Source organism: Myotis yumanensis, unplaced genomic scaffold (assembly GCF_028538775.1).
Source record: "Myotis yumanensis isolate MYYU_CA2020_CCGP unplaced genomic scaffold, mMyoYum1.0.hap1 SCAF_23, whole genome shotgun sequence".
Lineage (NCBI taxonomy): Eukaryota > Metazoa > Chordata > Mammalia > Chiroptera > Vespertilionidae > Myotis > Myotis yumanensis.
In genome coordinates, this window is record NW_027223774.1 from 1,805,989 (window position 1) to 1,825,581 (window position 19,593).

Consider the following 19,593-nt stretch of genomic DNA (forward strand, 5'->3'; position numbering starts at 1 on the left):
GGGCGCCTAAACCCGCATTTCCTGGGCCCAAGGGACTGGGGACCCCAACCCGCTCACAGGGTGACCCCTTTGCCTCCCCAGCCTCCTCCCGATCCCAGAGGCTCCCGCTGGAATCTTCCTTTTTCTCTTATTTTGTGAGGAAAAGGCTTTATTTGGGCGAGTTTTCTTCATTCCCTGGTGCCACAGCGCCCTCTGGTGGTGGCTCACTCGCCTTGGCCACATCGCCTCCTCGGAGAAACTGTGTGTCTCTCTTCGCAGTGTCCTTCATGGTGGCTGAAGACCAACACTGTGTTTATCTTGGTTCACGTTTGGCCTGCTTTTCATTTATTTATTTTTAATACACATTTTACTGATTTCGGAGAGGAAGGGAGAGAGAGAGAGAAACATCAATGAGAGAGAATCATGGATCGGCTGCCTCCTGCACACCTGCTACTGGCCATAGACTCTAGAGTCTGAAACCTGGGGATGTGCCCTGACCTCCTGGTTCATCGGTCAACCCTCAACCACTGAGCCACACCGGCCGGGCAATCGCACCCGTTTTCAGGCTTCCAAAACCGCCTGAAACCGTTTGAACTGTGGGTTGCAAACACCGGCTCCCACCCTTTTGTGCTGTGTGGCTTGGGGTAAGCGGCATAGCCTCTCTGGTCCTCAGACGCATTTTTTTTCTAAGCCTTTGGACTCTGAAACCTCCTGAGTTGGGAGAGTCCAGCCTGGCCCGTGTGGCTCAGTGGTTGAGCGTCAACCTATGAACCAGGAGGTCACGATTTGATTGCCCGTCAAGGGCACATGCCCAGGTTGTGGGCACGATCCCCAGTGGGGGGCGTGCAGGAGGCAGCCAATTAATGATTCTCTCTCATCATTGATGTTTCTATATCTCTCTCCCTCTCCGAAATATATTTTATTGATTTCCTCTCTGAAATCAATAAAATATATATTTTAAAAATTAATAAATAGCCCTACCCAGTTTACCTCAGTGGATAGAGCATTGGCCTGCGGACTGAAGGGTCCGGGTTCGATTCCAGCCAAGGACACATGCCCAGGTTGCAGGCTCGATCCCCAGTAGGAGGGTGCAGGAGGCAGCCCATCAGTGATTCTCTCTCATCATTGTTGTTTCTATCTCTCTCTCTCCCGCTCCCTTCTTCTCTGAAATCAATAAAGAAATGCTTTAAAAAGTAATAATAATAATAAATAAAATTTTAAAAGAAGAAGAAGAAGAAGAAGAAGAAAAGAAGAAGAAGAAGGAGAAGGAGAAAGGAGGAGGAGGAGGAGGAGGAGGAGGAGGAGGAGGAGGAGGAGGAGGAGGAGGAGGAGGAGGAGGAGGAGGAGGAGGAGAAGAAGAAGAAGTCCAGCCCCCATAGGACTGGCCCCGTTCACCACCCTTTCCAGGCCGTGATGGGCGGAGCTCTAACCTGACAAGTCTAAGCCCCACCCTCAGTCGCCGCCCCTCTTAAGCTTCCTGTGCAGCTGCAAGGCCTTCTGGGAGTTGCAGTTTCCTTTACCCAGTCCTGCGGCCCCTAGTCGCAGCGCAGACTGGCGCGCGACGCCTTCTGGGTGTTGTAGTTTTTGGAGCCGTGCGCGGGCTGTACGCTTTCGGTGCGCACGCGCATTCCGCGCCAGCCTGGCCCTGGGGCCGGGGCCGGGGCGACCTCCACCTAGAACTGTGCGGCTTGCACGTCCTCGCCACCGCGGGACCAAGGGGAACCGGAGGTCCGCGCGGGCCTGGCAGGGCCGGAGACCGAGGAGAACCTGACCCGAACCCACCAGGCTCGGCGCAGCCGCTCCAGGCCTTCGGAGCGGGTCCCGGGGTGCGAGGGCGCGGGGCGCGTGATGTGCGCACGCGCCGGTGGATGTGCGCGTGCCTGTGTGTGTGTCTTCACGTCCGTGACTCCAGCGGCGTGTGCATGTGACCCCGTGTGTTTGCACCTGCGTGACTCCGTGCAAGTGTGTAACCTGTCCCTGTCACTCCGCCTCGGCGTGTGAGCCTGTGCCCACGTGTCACTTTGCGTTTGCACACGCCTGATCCCCGTGGCGTGTGCATCAACGAGCGTGTGTCCATGCACGTGGGGACCTCTGTCCGTGTGTGACTCTGGGCACGTGTGCAGCTGTCCTCCTGGGCGAGAGGGGCGTGGTTCCACGGGTGTGTCGGTGTGCAGTGTGCCCGCCAGCCTGGAGCCGGGCCCCTGGGTGTGCCTGTGCCTTCTGCGCGTGACTCTGCGTAGGAGGCCGGTGTGCGTCACTGCGCGCGCGCACGCGTGTGTGTGTGTAGCTGCGTGTGCATGTGCAAGGGTGACTGCAGGTGTGCTCGGAGCCCTGCAGGTGCGCGAGACCCCGCCTCCCGTGCGTGGGGAGGACGTACCACAGCTTAGGGAGGCCCGTGTAAGGGCGTGCAAGGCTGAGGTGGTGCCGTAACTGCCCCCCGAGGTGTGACTGTGTGCAACTCCGTGCGTGTCTGTGGGTCTGAGCATGTCTGTTTCCCGTTCATTGCCCGTTTGTGACCCAGTTCAGGGCAAATGGCAAACCTCTTTGATTCTTATTTTTTGTTTTGGTTTATTTTATCCAGATCTGGTTCTGAGAAATGAAATCAAGGCAGCAGGGGGAGAGCAGAGATGGACGGCCTCCAGGCCACGGCCGCCTCCCGCCGCCCTGAGCTGGGAGAAGCCTGGGTGCACGAGGGTCACGTCAAGGACCGGAAGGAAGACCAGGAGAGCGGTTTGCAGCCAGAGGCCCGTGAAGACGACCCCGCCGGGGACCGTGCGGACGACCGGGATGAGGTCCCAGGAGCCAGACCGAGCCCGCCGGTCACCCAGGCCCCCCGCCGGCCCCACAGGCGCGCGGCACAGGGAAAGCGAAAGCGCCCAAAGGAGAAGCCATGGAAGTGCGAGGACTGCGGCAAGGCCTTCCACTACTGCTCGGCGCTCACCCTGCACCGCCGGACGCACACCGGGGAGAAGCCGTTCGCGTGCCCGCAGTGCGGCCGGGCCTTCCGCCAGCGCGTGCACCTGACCCTGCACCTGCGCGTGCACACGGGCGAGCGGCCGCACACCTGCGCCCAGTGCGGCCGGACCTTCAGCCAGGGCTCCTACCTGGCGGCGCACCGGCGCACCCACGCGGGCGAGCGGCCGCACCCCTGCCCCGACTGCGACAAGACCTTCACGCGGCCCGCGCGCCTGGCCCAGCACCGGCGCGTGCACACGGGCGAGCGGCCCTTCGCCTGCGGCCAGTGCGCCAAGGCCTTCCGCGGCCGCGCGGCCCTGCGGGAGCACCAGCGCGTGCACAGCGACCAGAAGCCGTTCGCCTGCGCGCTGTGCCCGAAGGCCTTCCGCTTCCTCTCGGCGCTGCTGCGCCACCGGCGCACGCACACGGCCGAGCGGCCCTTCGCCTGCGGCCAGTGCGGCCGGACCTTCGCGCAGCGGGCGCACCTGGCCCAGCACCGGCGCGTGCACACGGGCGAGCGGCCCTACCGGTGCGCCGAGTGCGGCGCGTCCTTCGGCCAGAGCGCGTCGCTGGCCCAGCACCTGCGCACCCACACCGGGGAGCGGCCGTTCGCCTGCGCGCAGTGCGGCAAGACCTTCGCGCAGGGGGCGCACCTGAGCCAGCACCGGCGGGTGCACACGGGCGAGCGGCCCTTCGCCTGCGGGGCCTGCGGCCGCGCCTTCAGCCACCGCGCACACCTGGCTCAGCACCGCCTGCGGCACACGGGCGCGCGGCCCTACAAGTGCCCGAAGTGCGGGGCGTCCTTCGGCCGCGTGTCCTCACTCCAGGAGCATCAGAAGATCCACGCGGGCGAGAGGCCCTTCCGGTGCGGGGACTGCGGCCAGGCCTTCCGCCAGGGCGCGGCGCTCTCGCTGCACCGGCGCACGCACACCGGGGAGCGGCCCTACTCGTGCCCCGAGTGCGGCAAGGCCTTCCGCCACCGCGGCTCCCTGATCCAGCACCACCTCGTGCACACGGGCGAGCGGCCCTACGAGTGCGGCGGCTGCGGCCGGGCCTTCAGCTTCTGCTCCGCCCTCACCCGCCACCAGAGGACGCACAGCGACCGGGAGTCCCACCAGCGCAGCCCGCGCGGGGACCCCACCGCGCAGCCGTCACCCCCAACTGGACCCCGGCGTTCGCCCCGGGGGGAGAAGCCTGGTAGCCCTAATGACCCCGCAGAAAACTCCGGGGACCAGCAGAGTAAGAGCTGAGGGGTAACGGGGCCTCCTGCTCCAGGCATCGTGCTCATTGCGCGCGCCTCCTCTCCAGCCTCGTGGCATGGTCATCCCCCTGCTGCCTGTGAGGAAACCGAGGCTCAGAGAAGCTCGTGACTTGCCCAAGGCCACCCACGGAGGACGTCGCGGGGCTGGGGCTGCACCCTTCATCTGCCCGACTCCCTGACACCCTTCCCCGCCCACGCCCCAGCTCGGGCTCAGAATTATAAACGTGAGCCACCAACGCGGACCCGAAGAAGTATCTGTGGGTTTGGGGCTTGTAATTGTTGATTTAGTGACTGTGCAGGCATTTGTTCGATAAATGAATAAAAGGTTTACTCCCTTTGGTGAGGGCCTGGGAGGAGAGTGCCTTTTTTTTTCTTTCTAGCATCTCCTGGTCAAAGTCTCAGCACACAGTAGGTCCCCAAGAAGTGCTGGGTTACTGACTGAATAATTGCACATCCCACCACCAGCCCTGGGTTGTTCAGGGTTGGGGACAACAGAGCTGGTTCTTCCCTCTGCCCCAGACAGCGCCCATCGCAGTTCTCAGCACACAGTAGGTCCTCAGGAGGTATCAATTAATAGGCCAAGTAAATGAGTAAATAGCAGGTGAGCATCCTTAGCATCAGCCCTGGATCCCCTCAGAATCAAAGACCACACGTTCTGGTTCTTTCCACTGACTCAAACTTTGCCAAGCCCAGGCCTCAGCACATAGTAGGTCCTCAAGAAATGCCTGGTGACCAAATGAATAGTTGTACATCGCAGCATCAGTCCTGGAGTCATTTAGGGTTGGGGTCAATACAGCTTGTTGCTCCCTGTGCCACAGACATGGCCCAGCTCCAGTCTCAGCACACAGTAGGCGCTCAGGAGATATAAATTAATAGGTCGGGTACGTGAATAATAGATGAACATTCCTCAACGCCAGCCCTAACATCCCCTCAGAGTCATGGACCACACAGTCTGGCTCTTCTGGTCCAGACTTCGCCCAGCTTGGGCCTCAGCACATAGTAGGTGCTCTGGGAATACCCGGTGAATGGATGAATGAGTGAAATGGAATCCTAGTTTACAGACATGGGGTCGAGTCCCATCACCCAAAAGAACAGGAGAAACCCACCTCCCAGCAGCGGGTCCGGGGGGCGTGGGCGGGACCAGCCTCTGCCACTCCAGGAGAGCCGGCCTGATCACAGTGCGCAGGCGCAGAGGCTCGGGCACGCTGCTATTGCCCGGCTATGACCCTGGTCCCGGCAGCAGGGGCGGGGGGGGGGGGGGGGGGGGGGGTGATGGGAGTCTGCCCGTCCCCCTTCGCAGAAATCCTTGTTTCGGAGCCTTTGAAACAGTGGTTCTCAACCTTCCTAATGCCGCGACCCTCTAATAGTTCCTCATGTTGTGGTGACCCCCGATTTCATTTACAAATTGAACATAATTAAAGCATAGTGATTAATCACAAAACAATATGTAATTATATATGTGTTTTCCGATGGTCTTAGGCGACCCCTGTGAAAGGGTCGTTCGACCCCCAAAGGGGTTGCGACCCACAGGTTGAGAGCCGCTGCTTTGAAACGCAGGGGTTTCAGGGAAGCCGAGGGGAGCAGGTGGCCGCGTGCACGGCCCGTCCCCCAGCGACCCAGCACCTGCCCCCCCAGCGGCTTGGCCCGTCCTGGGAGTGGACGGATCCATGGGGAGGATGACAAGCCAGGGCCCCCTGGCATCCAGAGAGGCACCCCCAATCCCCCCCGCCATTTTATTTTATTTTTAAAATATACTTTTTTATTAATTTCAGAGAGGAAGGGAGAGGGCGAAACATCAATGATGAGAGAGAATCATTGATCGGCTGCCTCCTGCAGGCCCCCCACTGGGGATGGAGCCCACAACCCCGGATGTGCCCTGACTGGGTATCAAACCCTGACCTCCTGGTTCATAGGTGGATGCTCAACCACTGAGCCACACTGGCCGGGCTGAGCTTCCGTATTTGCCACCAATACAATCCTGAGGAATGTGCATATGCCTTTAACAAGGGCCAGCCGTGGCTTGTTGAGTGCAATCAGCAGGAGAGGAAGAGGAGACAGGATCCGATACTCCCCCCAAATCCCGCCGGCTGACTCGGTGAGGCCGTGGGAAGGCCCGTGAAAGTGAGTCCGGCTGGGCCCTGGCCGGTGTGGCTCAGTGGATAGAGCATCGGTCTGCGGACTGAAGGGTCCTGAGTTGGATTCCAGTCAAGGGCACATGCCTGGGTTGTGGGCTCGAACCCCAGTTGGGGGCGTGCAGGAGGGTGCCGATCAATGACTCTCATCATTGATGTTTCTTTCCCCCTCTCTCTGAAATCAATAACATATATATATATATAAAATGAGTCTGGCTGGTGTGGCTCAGCAGTTGAGCATCCACCCAGGAACCAAGAGGTCCCCAGTTCAATTCGCCTTCAGGGCACATGCCTGGGTTGCAGGTTCGGTCCCCAGTAGGGGGCGTGCAGGAGGCAGCCGGTCCATGATGTTCCTCTCTCATCCATGTTTCCATCTATCTCTCTCCCTTCATCTCTCTCTAAAAATCAATAACACACATTTTTTTTAAAAATGACGCAGACTCTAAATATGCATGTGTACACACACACACAGGAATTTTAAAAATCAGGACGGTATTCCTGCCCCCTGTGGCCAAATTGGTTACACCTGGGGGGTTCAGGCTTGATCCCCGGTGGGGGCGGGGGAAGGGTGCAAGCAGGAGGCAGCCAATGGATGTTCCACTCTCTTTCTCCCTCTCCCTTCCTCTCTCTCTCTCTCAAAAAAAAAAACTAAAAATCTTTTTTGTTGTTTGTTTTTTGAGCGAAAGCCAAGTTCCCTGCAGCGGTTCTCAACCTGTGGGTCTCGGACAATGAAAATACATCCTGCATATCAGATATTTACATGACGATTCATAACAGTAGCAACATTACAGTGATGAAGTAGCAACGAAAATAATTTTATGGTTGGGGGTCACCACAACATGAGGAACTGTATTAAAGGGTTGCGGCATGCCCTGACCGGTTTGGCTCAGTGGATGGAGCGTCGGCCTGCGGACTCAAGGGTCCCGGGTTCGATTCCGGTCAAGGGCATGTACCTGGATTGTGGGCACATCCCAGTAGGAGATGTGCAGGAGGCAGCTGGTCGATGTTTCTCTCTCATCGATTTTCTGACTCTCTCCATCCCTCTCCCTTCCTCTCTGTAAAAAATCAATTTAAAAAATCAATAAAATATATATATATTTTTAAAAAGGGTCGCAGCATTAGGAAGGTTGAGAACCACTGCACAGAAAAGCTACCCGCTGCAGGGAGGAACCCAAACTTGGTTGCCCCAATTAAAACATCTTTTTAAAAAAAAAAAACAAAAAACAAAACAAAAAAAACCCCCAGGGCTGTCATGAGACAAGATAGAACCGGAGGCCAAGGATTCAGCGGGTTAAAGACGGTCTTTCTCTATTTGACGAAGATGCCCAGTCGAGTTTTCATTACTGTTTATTGAGCTCGTCCTAAACGCCGGACACAGGTGTGGCCAGGTGTTCTTTATCTACTTGGCGAGGACATCACAATGCTACACGCAGGCACCAAAGCACACAGCTATGAACACGAACACAGACACGGCTAGGAACATGGCACTGGCCAACAGGACTGTGCCAACGGGTTTCCTCGCGACCTCCCTGGCTTCCGGCCGCCGGGGGCCAGGCCACAGTGACACGGCGCCCGGCTCCGAACAACACGACTGGTGAGACTGCGCTGACTGACAGGGTTTTCAATTCCACGGACAGAAGCTACGTATTCCTCCGAAATGCCCGTGGAACGTGCGGTAGCATCGGGCACGTTCTGGCCACGGGGAAAGCTTTCTGGAAAGGTGTGGGAAACGCATTGTCACAGGCCACGTTCTCTGTCCGCCGTGCGGGAAGTCACAGACACAACACTGGTTGTAAATAAAACCAATCACCGAGTTTCGAAGCACAACAACCTACAGAACAGAACACGAGTGATTGGACCTCACGACATGGCCACGGCTGGGATTAGAAGCACGTCGGTGCGACTACGTCTACTATGATAGCAAGTGGTTTTGTAAAAAGAAACCGAAAATGAATGAACTGCTCAAAATTGGGGACAGGGAGGCCTCCCTGGCTGGGTAGCTCAGTTGGTTAGAGCTTTGTCTGGATACACCAAGGCTGGGGGTTCGGTTCCCAGTCAGGGCTCACACAAGGGTCCACCGATGAATGCAGGAGTAAGTGGAACAACACATCGACGTTTCTCTCTCTTTCCCTCCCTCCATCTCTCTCTCAAAAGATCATCCGGGCGCTTCCTTCGCCGGACGCGGGGCCGCCTTCCGAACGGGCTTAGATGTAGAACACGGCAGGCATCCCCGTTAACACCAGGAACAGGAAGAGGCCGCACACGATCAGGAGTAAGGTCGTTTGCTGGGGGGGTCGCGGCCACTCCACGGTGCCCTGAAACAGAAGGGGGAGAGAAGGGTGAAAGTGGAAAGGGAGGGGCCACCGCTGTTACCTGCGGGAAAACGGGGCCACGGAACTGACCGGCATGTGGACCGAAGAGCTGATGGAATTAAGGGACGGATGGAAGATAACGGACAGAGCACCCCTACACCCCAGAAGAGGAAATATCGGGACGTGGGAGGAAAATTTCAAAGCGATAAAGTCTCACCATTTTATTTATTTTTATTTTTTTAAAAATATATTTTATTGATTTTGTACAGAGAGGAAGGGAGAGGGATAGAGAGTTAGAAACATCGATGAGAGAGAAACATCAATCAGCTGCCTCCTGCACACTCCCTACTGGGGATGTGCCCGCAACCAAGGTACATGCCCTTGACTGGAATCGAACCTGGGACCCTTGAGTCCGCAGGCCAACACTCTATCCACTGAGCCAAACTGGTTAGGGCAAGTCTCACCATTTTAAATACCATCTAGACCAGTGGTTCTCAACCTTGGCTGCACATTAGAATCACCTGGGAATCTTTTGAAAAATCCTGATTTCTGGGCCTCATCCTCCGGAAATTCTGTTTCTTTGTTACTAATGTTGTGGCCCCACCCCAAAACAAAGAAACAGAATTTCCGGAGGATGAGGCCCAGAAATCAGGATTTTAAAAAGATTCCCAGGCCCTGGCTGGTTTGGCTCACAGGATAGAGCGTCGGCCTGTGGACTGAAGGGTCCCAGGTTCGATTCCGGTCAAGGGCATGTACCTGGGTTGCAGGCACATCCCCAGTAGGGGGTGTGCAGGAGGCAGCTGATCGATGTTTCTCTCTCATCGATGTTTCTAACCCTCTATCTCTCTCCCTTCCTCTCTGTAAAAATCAATAAAATATATTTTTTAAAAAAAGATTCCCAGGTGATTCTAATGTGCAGCCAAGGATGAGAACCACTGATCTAGACTCTACTGACCCCCAAATACCTGTGCGTGTGTATTTCTTGACCCAACTCCTCTCCCAAATTCACGACATATGCATCTCACTGTCTACTTGCCACCTTCACTCGGATATCTAACGGGCATCTTTTTTGGACGCGTCCCAGCCCTGGCCAGTGTTGCTTAGTGGTCAGAGCACCGACTCACCTATTGGAGGGTTGAGGGCTCGATTCCCGGTCAAGGGCACGTACCTGGGTTCCAGGTTCAACCCCTGGCCCCAGTCAGAGCGCATATAGGGGGCAACCAATCGATGTGTCTCCCTCACATCGATGTTTCTCTCTCTGTCTCCCCCTCCCTTCCCCCTCCCACTCTCTCTAAAAACCAATGGGCAAATATCCTCGGGTGAGGACAGTTGAATGGTTGTAGGATGTTCAATGGGTAAATGGGAGGGTCAATGGATGGAGAAGCGGATAGACAGATAAGGTGGGTGGGTGGGTGGGTGGATGGATGGATGGATGGATGGATGGATGGAAGAACAGGAGGACAGACAAATTAATAAGTGGATAGGTGGATAGATGGATAGATGAATAAGTGGTTAGACGGATGGATGGATGGATGGATGGATGGATGGATGATGAACAGATGGACAGATGGGATGGATGGATGGATGGGTAGATACATGATGGATGGATGGATGGATGGATGGATGGATGGATAGCTGGATAAGTAAATGGATGGATAGATAGATGGATGGATAAATAAACAGATAGATGATTGATGGATGGATGGATGATGAACAGATGGACAGATAGGATGGATGGATGGATGGATGATGAACAGATGGACAGATAGGATGGATGGATGGATGATGAACAGATGGACAGATAGGATGGATGGATGGATGATGAACAGATGGACAGATAGGATGGATGGATGGGTGGATGATGGATGGATGAAATGAATGGATGAAATGGATGGATAGATGGATAAGTAAATGGATGGATGGATACCTGGATGAATGGATGGAGGATGGATAGATGGGTGGATGATGAACAGATGGACAGATAGGATGGATGGATGGATGGATGGATGATGAACAGATGGACAGATAGGATGGATGGATGGATGGATGGATGATGAACAGATGGACAGATAGGATGGATGGATGGATGATTGATGGATGGATGGATGGATGGATGGATGATGAACAGATGGACAGATAGGATGGATGGATGGGTGGATGATGGACGGATGAAATGGATGGATGGATAGCTGGAAGAATGGATGGAGGATGGATGGATGGGTGGATGATGGACGGATGAAATGGATGGATGGATGGATAAGTAAATGGATGGATGGATAGCTGGATGAATGGATGGAGGATGGATGGATGGATGGATGGGTGGAGGATGGGCAGGTGGGTGGCTGGAATGGATGTGTAACGAGTAGACAAACGACAGTTGGGGCGGCTGAATGAGGGGGCAGATGAGTGAGTGGTTAAGTGATAATGAATTTATGAGTGAAGAGTTGAGGGTATTCGTGGTTGGAGTTACACACACCCCAGGGACACCTTCCACGCCATGTCTGACCGCCACAGAAATGTGTTCTGCTTCCCGTGGGCGACCTCGTGGGGCTCACATCCCTCAGCAGACGTTTGTGGGGCAGGGAAATGGCAGGAAGGGAGTGAGGCAGCTCACTGAGGTCGCAGGTGGGACATCTGTGACAGAGGCGGGAGCCCCGACTTACCCGCGATTCCTCCGAGTCATCTTCCACCGCTTTCCACTCCTGGGGGAGCCTGGTCTCTTGAGAAGACAGGTCTGTGTGAGGGGGAGGTGGGAGAGAAAGGAGCCGTGGGCGAGAGACCAGGCCAGCTAGGGGGCTCTCTCTCACATCGATGTTTTTCTCTCTCTCTCCTCCCTCCCTCCCTCCCTCCCTCCCTTCCACTCTCTCTAAAAATCAATGGAAAAGAAAATAAATAAATAAATAAAAATCAATGGGAAAAATATCCTTGGGTGAGGACTAACAAAAATCTATAATAATAAAAGTGTAATATGCTAATTAGACTGGACATCCTTCCAGACAACCTTCCGGACGAAGACTGTGAGGGAAGCCTGGGTCTTTCGGGTGCCAGAGTGAAAGAGGTGCCAGCAGCCGGGGAAAGGAAGGCCTACTCTTGCACGAATTTTGTGCATCGGGCCTCTAGTCTATACTAATAAAAGGGTAATATGCTAATTAGGCCAGGAGACCTTCTGGGAGACCTTCCGGACATCCTTCTGGACAAAGCCATGGTGGCGGGGCCAAGGCAGAGGCGGTTAGGGGCGATCAGGCTGGCAGGGGAGGGCAGTTGGGGGCAAGCAGGCTGGCAGGCAGTTGAGAGGTTAGGAGCCAGCAGTCCCGGATTGTGAGAGGGATATCTGACAGCTGATTTGGGCCTGAGGGGTCCCAGATTGGAGAGGGTGCAGGCCGGGCTGAGGGACACCCCGCCCCCCTGTGCATGAATTTCGTGCACTGGGCCACTAGTAATTAAATAAAACTTGAAAAACGTGTTGAATGGGTCAGTGAAGCAACGATTGTCTCGTCCTCCCCAGGCTCTGCCCCAACTTCCCCGCCACCTCCCGCGGGACCTGCGCCCTCACCTTTCTGGTCACCAGCACCAGCAGGCACCCTCACCGCCACCCAGTCCTGGAGGAAGGCAGTGCGCCGGTCCCAGGCCCTGCTCTGGTCCCAGGCCCTGCTCTGGTCCCAGGCCCTGTTCTCATAGGGCACCCTGGTCTCGTAGGGCACCCTGGTCTCGTAGGGCACCCTGGTCTCGTAGGGTGGCAGCAGCAGCTGGGTCATCTCCGGCTGCATCAGCCCCCGCAGCTGCTCAGGCCGCAGACTCTGCATGTCTCCAGGTGGTCTTCTCCTCGGTCCAAAGGTCCCGTCTGGTCCCCTGGGCGCAGGCTTGGAACCTGAGGACCAACAGACATTCAGCAAGTACGCACGGAGCGCCATGGGTACCGGGCGCTGGTCCTGGGCACCCAGGGACGCACTGATGGGAGGAGAGCTCCCTGCCCTCCCCTCATCGAGTTACGGTCTAGTGCGGGGAGACAGACAGACAGTGTGTGGAACGATGATGTGTGCTCTGGAGACAAATAAAGCAACACACACACACAGAGACACACACATAGACACTCACAGACACACACACAGACACACACACAGACACTCACAGACACACACACAGACACTCACAGACACACACAGAGAGACACACACACAGACACACACACAGACACACACACACTCATTCCATGTGCCAAGGCAAAGCCAGGAGTTCCTGGGAGACACTCACACACAGACTCCCTCTGGCTGCAGAGCAAAGGGTCTGTCCCCGCACCAGCCTCCTGCAGGCCTGGCTTTCTGCTTTGCTGTCATAAAAAAAAAAAAGGAAGAGCCCTGGCCGGTGTGGCCCAGTGGATAGAGCATGGCCTGCGGACTGAAGGGTCCCGGTTCGGTTCCGGTCAAGGGCACAGGCCCGGGTTGTGGACTCGATCCCCAGTGTGGGGCGTGCAGGAGGCAGCCGACCCATGATTCTCTCTCATCGTTGATGTTTCTCTCTCTCTCCCTCTCCCTTCCTCTCTGAAATCAAAATATATTTAAATAAATAAGTGGAACAACAAATCGATGTTTTTCTCTCAAAAAAAAAAAAAAATCAGCACAAAACACACCAAAGGCAGATGCTCTACTTCAAGGAAATGTGAGCAACTCAACAATCAAATGCCTGTGCGACCATGTCTGGAGCCTCGTTCAAAGGCACCTGCTGTAATAACCAATTTTTTAAATGAGACACTCAAGGAAATCTGATTCTGGGCTGAGTAGTCTGTGACATCAAGGAATTGCTGTAGGTATGTAAGAAAATGTCCACATATTTTTGGTTGTTTGTGTAAGAGATGGGTTTGTCTAACTGGCTTATTTCACTTAGCACAATGCTCCCCAGGTCCCTCCACGCTGTCTCAGAGGGTACGAGATCCTTCCTTTTTACTGCTGCATTGTATTCCGTGGTGTGAATGTCCCACAGCTTCTTGATCCACTCATCCACGGATGGGCCCTTGGGCTGTTCCCCGATCTTGGCTACTGTTAACTTGAGCTGCTATGAACATAGGGGTGCACACATTCTTTCTGATTGGTGTTTTGGGATGCTTGGGATATATTCCCAGAAGTGCACTGCTGGTGGGAATGCAGACTGGTGCAGCCACTGTGGGAAACAGTATGGAGTTTTCTCAAAAAATTAAATATGGCCCTAACCGGTATGACTCAGTGGGTAGAGCGTCGGCCTGTGGACTCAAGGGTCCCAGGTTTGATTCTGGTCAAGGGCATGTACCTTGGTTGCGGGCACATCCCCAGTAGAAGGTGTGCAGGAGGCAGCTGATAGATGTCTCTCTCTCTCTCCCCCTCCCTTCCTCTCTCTCTCTCTCAAATCAATAAAAACATATCCTTGGGTGAGGATTAAAAATAAATAAATAAATAAAAAAGAAAACCCAGACTTCAGTGTAGTGAAGCGCAGAGGGAGGGAGGGAGGGAGGGAGGGAGGAAGGGAGGGGGCAAAGGAGGGGGACAGGAGGGGGACATCTGGTAGTAGTGCCAACAATTAAACTAAAATGAAATTAATGGGCCTGGATGGAAAGCTGTTTCATTTCTGATTTTGTTTTATTTTCGGGGGGAGACGTTCTGGATCGTGTGTTAAGCCCAGGAAATGCAGGGGGGAGGGTGGCGGAGGGAGAAGCCGAGAGCCACGGGTCCAGGTCGGAAGGAGCTGGATCTACTGATGGAGGAGGGAGGGCGGGGAGGAGGATGGGGGAGGGAGGGCAGGGACGGGAACAACAGCGACGACAGTAACAGTAACTGCAGCCGGGCGGCCGGTCCGCATTGCGGCGGAGGGCCAGGCGCTGCGCACGCGCGTCCTGTGGCTGAGCCCCCGCGGCAGACACTGTGCGGACGGAGGGCGCAGGCCCCGGTCAGGGCCGCAGGGCTCCCTGGAGCTGGCGGGGGGGCGAACCCCGTCTCCCTGCCCCGAACGCCCAGCCACTGCGGGGAGCGGGGGGGACACACGTACCCAGACACGCCCGGCGCACACGCGCGCGGGGAGGGCGCACGGGGACACGGAGCCCCCGCGGCAAACCGCGCGCGGACAGACGCGGGGACATCAGCGCAGGGCACCCGCCCTCCTGGCGTCCAGGCCGAAATTCAGGGGCAACCAACCCACCGGCCGGGGGACAGGCCGCGCTGGACCCGGACCCAGCCCGACCCAGCCCTCGGCCACCTCTGCAGCGGCCCTCGCCCCTCGCCCCTCGCCCCGGGCGCGCTCGTTCCCATCCCCCCGCGCGTCCCGGTCCCCCCACCACCGCCCGCGCCCCCAGCCCCATTCCCCGCCCCCGCCCGCCTCAGGGGCCCCAGGAAGGACTCACCCTCCCCAACCAGACCCGTCCAGGCGCTGCTGCAGAGATGGCGCGGCAGGAATCTGGGCTGCGCAGGCGCGGAGGCTGCGGATGGGGTTGGGGGGGCGGAGGGAGGGAGGAAGGGGCGGGTGGGCGGCTAGTCCCCTCCTCCTTCCCGGGCCGGGAGCCTGCGCCTGGCAGGGGGGAGGGTGTGGGGAGGGGAGCGGAGAAGCCTCAGTGACGCCGTGCCCGCAGCGCGGGGGGTGGGGGTGGTGCTGGCCGTGAGGTCGGCCTCAGCTGGGATGCGCCGTCCAACCCCCCCCCCCCCCCCCCCCGCCCATGGGCCTGGACGTTACGTCCACATCCCACTAAGCCTCCAGTGGTTCTCAACCTTCCTAACGCCGCGACCCTTTAATACAGTTCCTCATGTTGTGGTGACCCCCAATTTCATTGTTACAAATGGAACATAATTAAAGCATAGTGATTAATCACAAAAACAATATGGAATTATCTATGTGTTTTCCGATGGTCTTAGGTGACCCCTGTGAAAGGGTCGTTGGACCCCCAAAGGGGTCGCGACCCACAGGTTGAGAACCGCTGCACTAAGGCAACCACTTCGCTCTGGTCCCGACCAGGGCAGGGGGTTGGGGAGGTGGGGGGAGGGAGGGAGGCGCTGGCGGGAGCGCTGCAGCTTGGGGGCCCTGGGGTCAGGGCTGGCTCTGCCCTTTGCCACTCCCGTGTCGTTGCCACTTGTCATCTCCGTGCCTCAGTTTCCCATTCTGTTTAGAGAGAATATGCTTACTCCCTCGCAGGGTTGCTGTGAAGGTAAAAAATAAATAAATAATGCCTATCTGCTGTTTAATAGCCAATAGCTGTTAGCTGATAGCGGCTCTTATCATTATTATGCACCGTGAACAATGCAGCGACTACCTCCAAACTGCTCTCACGGAGGCTACGTCAAAATAAAATTAAAAAGCCCTGGCCGGTGTGGCTCAGCTGGTCGAACATCATCCTGTGCGCTGAGAAGTCACTGGTTCCATTCCAGGTCAGGGCACATGCCTGGGTTGTGGGCTCCATCCCCAGTAGGGAGCGTGCAGGAGGCAGCCCATCGATGTCTCTATCTCTCTTCCTCTCCCTTTCCCTCTCTCTCTAAAAAATCAATAAAAACATTTTTTAAAAAAATACAGATTTTTATTGATTTCAGAGATGAAGGGAGAGGGAGAGAGAGTTAGAAACATTAATGTTGAGAGAGAATCATTGATCAGCTCCCTCCTGCACACCCCTTACTGGGGAATCGAACCCGCAACCCGGGCATGTGCCCTTGACTGGAATCGAACCTGGGACCCTCCAGTCCGCAGGCCGATGCTCTATTCACTGAGCCAAATCAGCTAGGACACTAAAAGCATATTTTTTAAAATTTTTAAATATTTTTCTCAGAGAGGGGGGAAGAAAAGAGATTAACCAAGAGATATGCATAATCCATGAACACAGACAATAGTGTGGTAAAGGCGTGGGGTGGGGTAGGGGCTCTGCAAAAGGGGTCAAAAGGGAGGGAAAAGGGACATCTGTAACACTGTCAACATTAAAAGATATATATATTAAAATTTAAAAATGTTTTATGAAGCCATAGATGAGGGAAAGATCTCCTTTTATATAATCATATTGTCATTTCCCTGCTTACTGGTGAGGTGGAGCAAATTTACATGTCTGTTCTCATCTGTGAATTGTCTGCTTATACCCTCCCTGCATGATTCTATCCGTTTGTGTAGTGGTTACTTATAGGATATATATATATCCTGGATATCTATAGCCTTTGCTTGTTCGTCTGGAGGTATTTTCTCCTGGCCCGTGTGTCCAGTGTTCAGGCAAGAAAGAGGGTGATGGGAAATAAGACCAGAGAGGCATCCGGGGTCTTGAAAGCCACAGGAACATCTTACAATGTGGTCGCAGGTGCGCTGGGAAGCCATGGATGGGGGGGTACAGAGAAAGGGGGGTCACATAACCTGGTTGGCATTCTCAAGGCATCACTGAAGCTGCAGTTCAGAGAAGGGGCTCGCGAAGGGGCAACGGGTACAGTGGAAGGACCCTGTAGGAGGAAATGAGAATGATGGTGGCCAGAATAAGGGGGTGGCACAGGGGACCGATTCTGAATACACTGTGGAGATGGAGCTGAGAGAACTCACTGATGAGATGGGTGTGAGAGGTGAGAGGGAAGGAGAACTCAAGGGAGACTTCTGGACTTTGAGCCTGTGCAGCCGAGTGTCCAGCAGGGCACTGAGCAGGGTTGAGTTTTTGTGTGTGCATGGAGAAAACCAGGATTCCCTCTGGGGCATGGTGAGTATTCGGTGCCTGTGCTTCTGAGGTTCACACCAGGAGGGCCTGGACGGCTGAGATGCCAGCATTCGGAGACTCTGGGGTGAGGATGGGGAGTGGGGTCAGGAATCTGCTCAGAAGAGCACAGGCAGCTAGAGAAGGCCCCTGGGAAAGCAGGGCCCAGGCGCTGTCCGCGGTGCTGAACGGCATACAGATAGGCTCGCGTGTACTTTTTAAGCCCTGTCCGTGGTGCTGAAACCACTTCCCCCGCAGGACCTGTCCGTGGTGCTGAAACCACTTCCCCGCAGGACCTGCCCGTGGTGCTGAAACCACTCCCCCCCGGGAGCCCCCTGTCCGTGGTGCTGAAACCACTCCCCGCAGGGCCTGTCCGTGGTGCTGAAACCGCTCCCTCATAGATCTGTCCGTGGTGCTGAAACCCCAATAGACCTGTCCGTGGTACTGAAGCCTCCCCATAAGTTTGTCTGGGGGGGCCTGCTGAGCTGTCCATGGTTCTGAACCACACGGCCCTGTCCGCAAGGCTGAAAAACATTCCCAAGGCTCTTGTCTATGGTGTTGAAACCCTTCCCCCCTAGACCTGGCCATGGCGCTGAACCCTCTTTGGGATCGGCCTTGTCTGTGGTGCCACCCCTTCCCCATATACTCCTGCTCCATGGTGCTGAAATCCCTTTCAGACAGACCTGTCTGTTGAGCCAAGCCAGACAGACCCAGCTGTCCTTCACCCACGGCCCTGTCCATGGTGCTGAAACTCATTTCAGATGGGGGCTGAGCTGTCCGTGGTACTGAACCCTTTCTCCATAGACCTGGCCCTGGCACTGAACCTCACTGGGGGATCCATCTGTGATGGTAACTATCTAGGCAGAATGCACAGTTCTCTCTCTGACGTCTTCAAAAAACCCATCCGCCCTGCTGTTGCCTAGAAACAAAGCTCTCTGGACTGTGAGGAGCATGAGATGAAGCCGATGAGGGCAAAAACTGCACCGTCATTTTTAAGAGGCAGCCTTGGCTCTTAGAACGGCAGGGCCTGGCTACAACCTGACTGTAACTATTAACAGAATCTATAAACCATTTCTGTAGGAAAATGATGTACACCCCCCCCCCCCCCCAAAAAAAAGGGAAAACGGGAGACAGATGTGTCAGCATTCAGTATGATAGTTACCTTCGGTTGGGGGATGTGGGAGAATGCTTTTTTTTCTTTTTTGAGAGAGAGAGAGACATACATCAATTTTCTGTTCCATTTATTTATGCATTTATTGGTAGATTCTTTTTTTTAAATATATTTTTTATTGATTTTTTACAGAGAGGAAGGGAGAGGGATAGAGAGCCAGAAACATCAATGAGAGAGAAACATTGATCAGCTGCCTCCTGCACGCCCCCCACTGGGGATGTGCCCACAACCAAGGTACATGCCCCTGACCGGAATCGAACCCGGGACCCTTGAGTCCGCAGGCCGACGCTCTATCCACTGAGCCAAATCGGTTCTGGCAGTTGGTAGATTCTTGTATGTGCCCGGACCAGAGATCGAACCTGCAACCTTGGTGTACTGAGGCGAAGCTCTAACCACCTGACTACCCAGCCAGCGCTCGAGCAGTCTTAATTAACCCTGTGACTTCAAACAGTGTAAGGATCTCTCAGCCACATCACACAGAGCCCTTAGCTGAAAATTTTGGCCCTGATACTAGAAGTGTATGAACTGAGTTTTAAACTACTCAGAGCAGTGAGGTGCCAGCACCAGTTACACTCTCTGGACTAGCATTCCTCTTCCTCTTAAAACTACCATTATCCAGGACCCTCGACCTCTGTTCCTCTCAGGTGACTCCCACTAAAAATAACTCACTCGGATGTCTGCCCAGGGCCTGCACCAGGAGGTGTGACTTCCAGAGGCTAGAAAAGAAGCAGGAGTCTCACTTCCCCCTTCTCAAACCCAAACCAATCCTTCACACCTCAAACTTCCCAAAGATCCTATTGCCTATTCCCCCATCTTCCCACCAGATTCACTAGTATATTGGTTAAGTTTGTTTACTTGCTGTAAAGGGAGGAATAGGAGCCAGAAACGAAGTGCTGGAAGGATGATGGGTAGTTTGAGGGATTACAGCCTTGGAAAGCACAAAGCCCAGGGTGGCTCCAAAGAACACCAGCCTCACACCTTTAGGTTGTTTTCACCACGTGACACACACAACTGCATTTCAGACTCCAAAAAATTCAATCAGCCAGGTTTACCAGAACCACACGCAGGGCTGGCCAATGACACAAAAGGAGAGATGGTGTCATTGTAAGAAGGGGGCAAGA

The 19,593-nt window shown here is 55.2% G+C and overlaps 2 protein-coding genes across 2 annotated transcripts; one reads left to right on the forward strand and one right to left on the reverse strand.

Moving 5' to 3' along the window:
- Positions 1-1,622: 1,622 nt before the first annotated feature.
- On the forward strand, positions 1,623-4,682 carry ZNF835 (zinc finger protein 835). The gene is made up of 2 exons (XM_070401684.1): positions 1,623-1,805; positions 2,561-4,682. Exon 2 carries the CDS (start codon positions 2,607-2,609, stop codon positions 4,182-4,184), a length of 1,578 nt encoding a protein of 525 aa, XP_070257785.1. The 5' UTR covers positions 1,623-1,805; positions 2,561-2,606; the 3' UTR covers positions 4,185-4,682.
- A 2,974-nt stretch (positions 4,683-7,656) lies between these two features.
- SMIM17 (small integral membrane protein 17) lies at positions 7,657-15,056 on the reverse strand. Its single transcript, XM_070401731.1, has 4 exons — positions 15,004-15,056; positions 12,193-12,507; positions 11,303-11,373; positions 7,657-8,642 (listed from the first exon to the last, which is right to left on the reverse strand). The coding sequence occupies exons 2-4, from the start codon at positions 12,440-12,442 to the stop codon at positions 8,532-8,534; spliced, it is 432 nt and encodes a 143-aa protein (XP_070257832.1). The 5' UTR covers positions 12,443-12,507; positions 15,004-15,056; the 3' UTR covers positions 7,657-8,531.
- Between the last annotated feature and the right edge of the window lie 4,537 nt (positions 15,057-19,593).

What these genes read in the sequence shown, in the direction of transcription:
- SMIM17 (XM_070401731.1), bottom strand. Translation starts at nt 12,442, where the DNA reads ATGCAGAGTCTGCGGCCTGAGCAGCTGCGGGGGCTGATGCAGCCGGAG. An exon ending in TGGTGCTGGTGACCAGAAAG is followed by an intron (nt 11,374 to 12,192) that starts GTGAGGGCGCAG and finishes CCCCTCACACAG; the next exon opens with ACCTGTCTTCTCAAGAGACC. An exon ending in ATGACTCGGAGGAATCGCGG is followed by an intron (nt 8,643 to 11,302) that starts GTAAGTCGGGGC and finishes CTTCTGTTTCAG; the next exon opens with GGCACCGTGGAGTGGCCGCG.
- ZNF835 (XM_070401684.1), top strand. Translation starts at nt 2,607, where the DNA reads ATGGACGGCCTCCAGGCCACGGCCGCCTCCCGCCGCCCTGAGCTGGGA.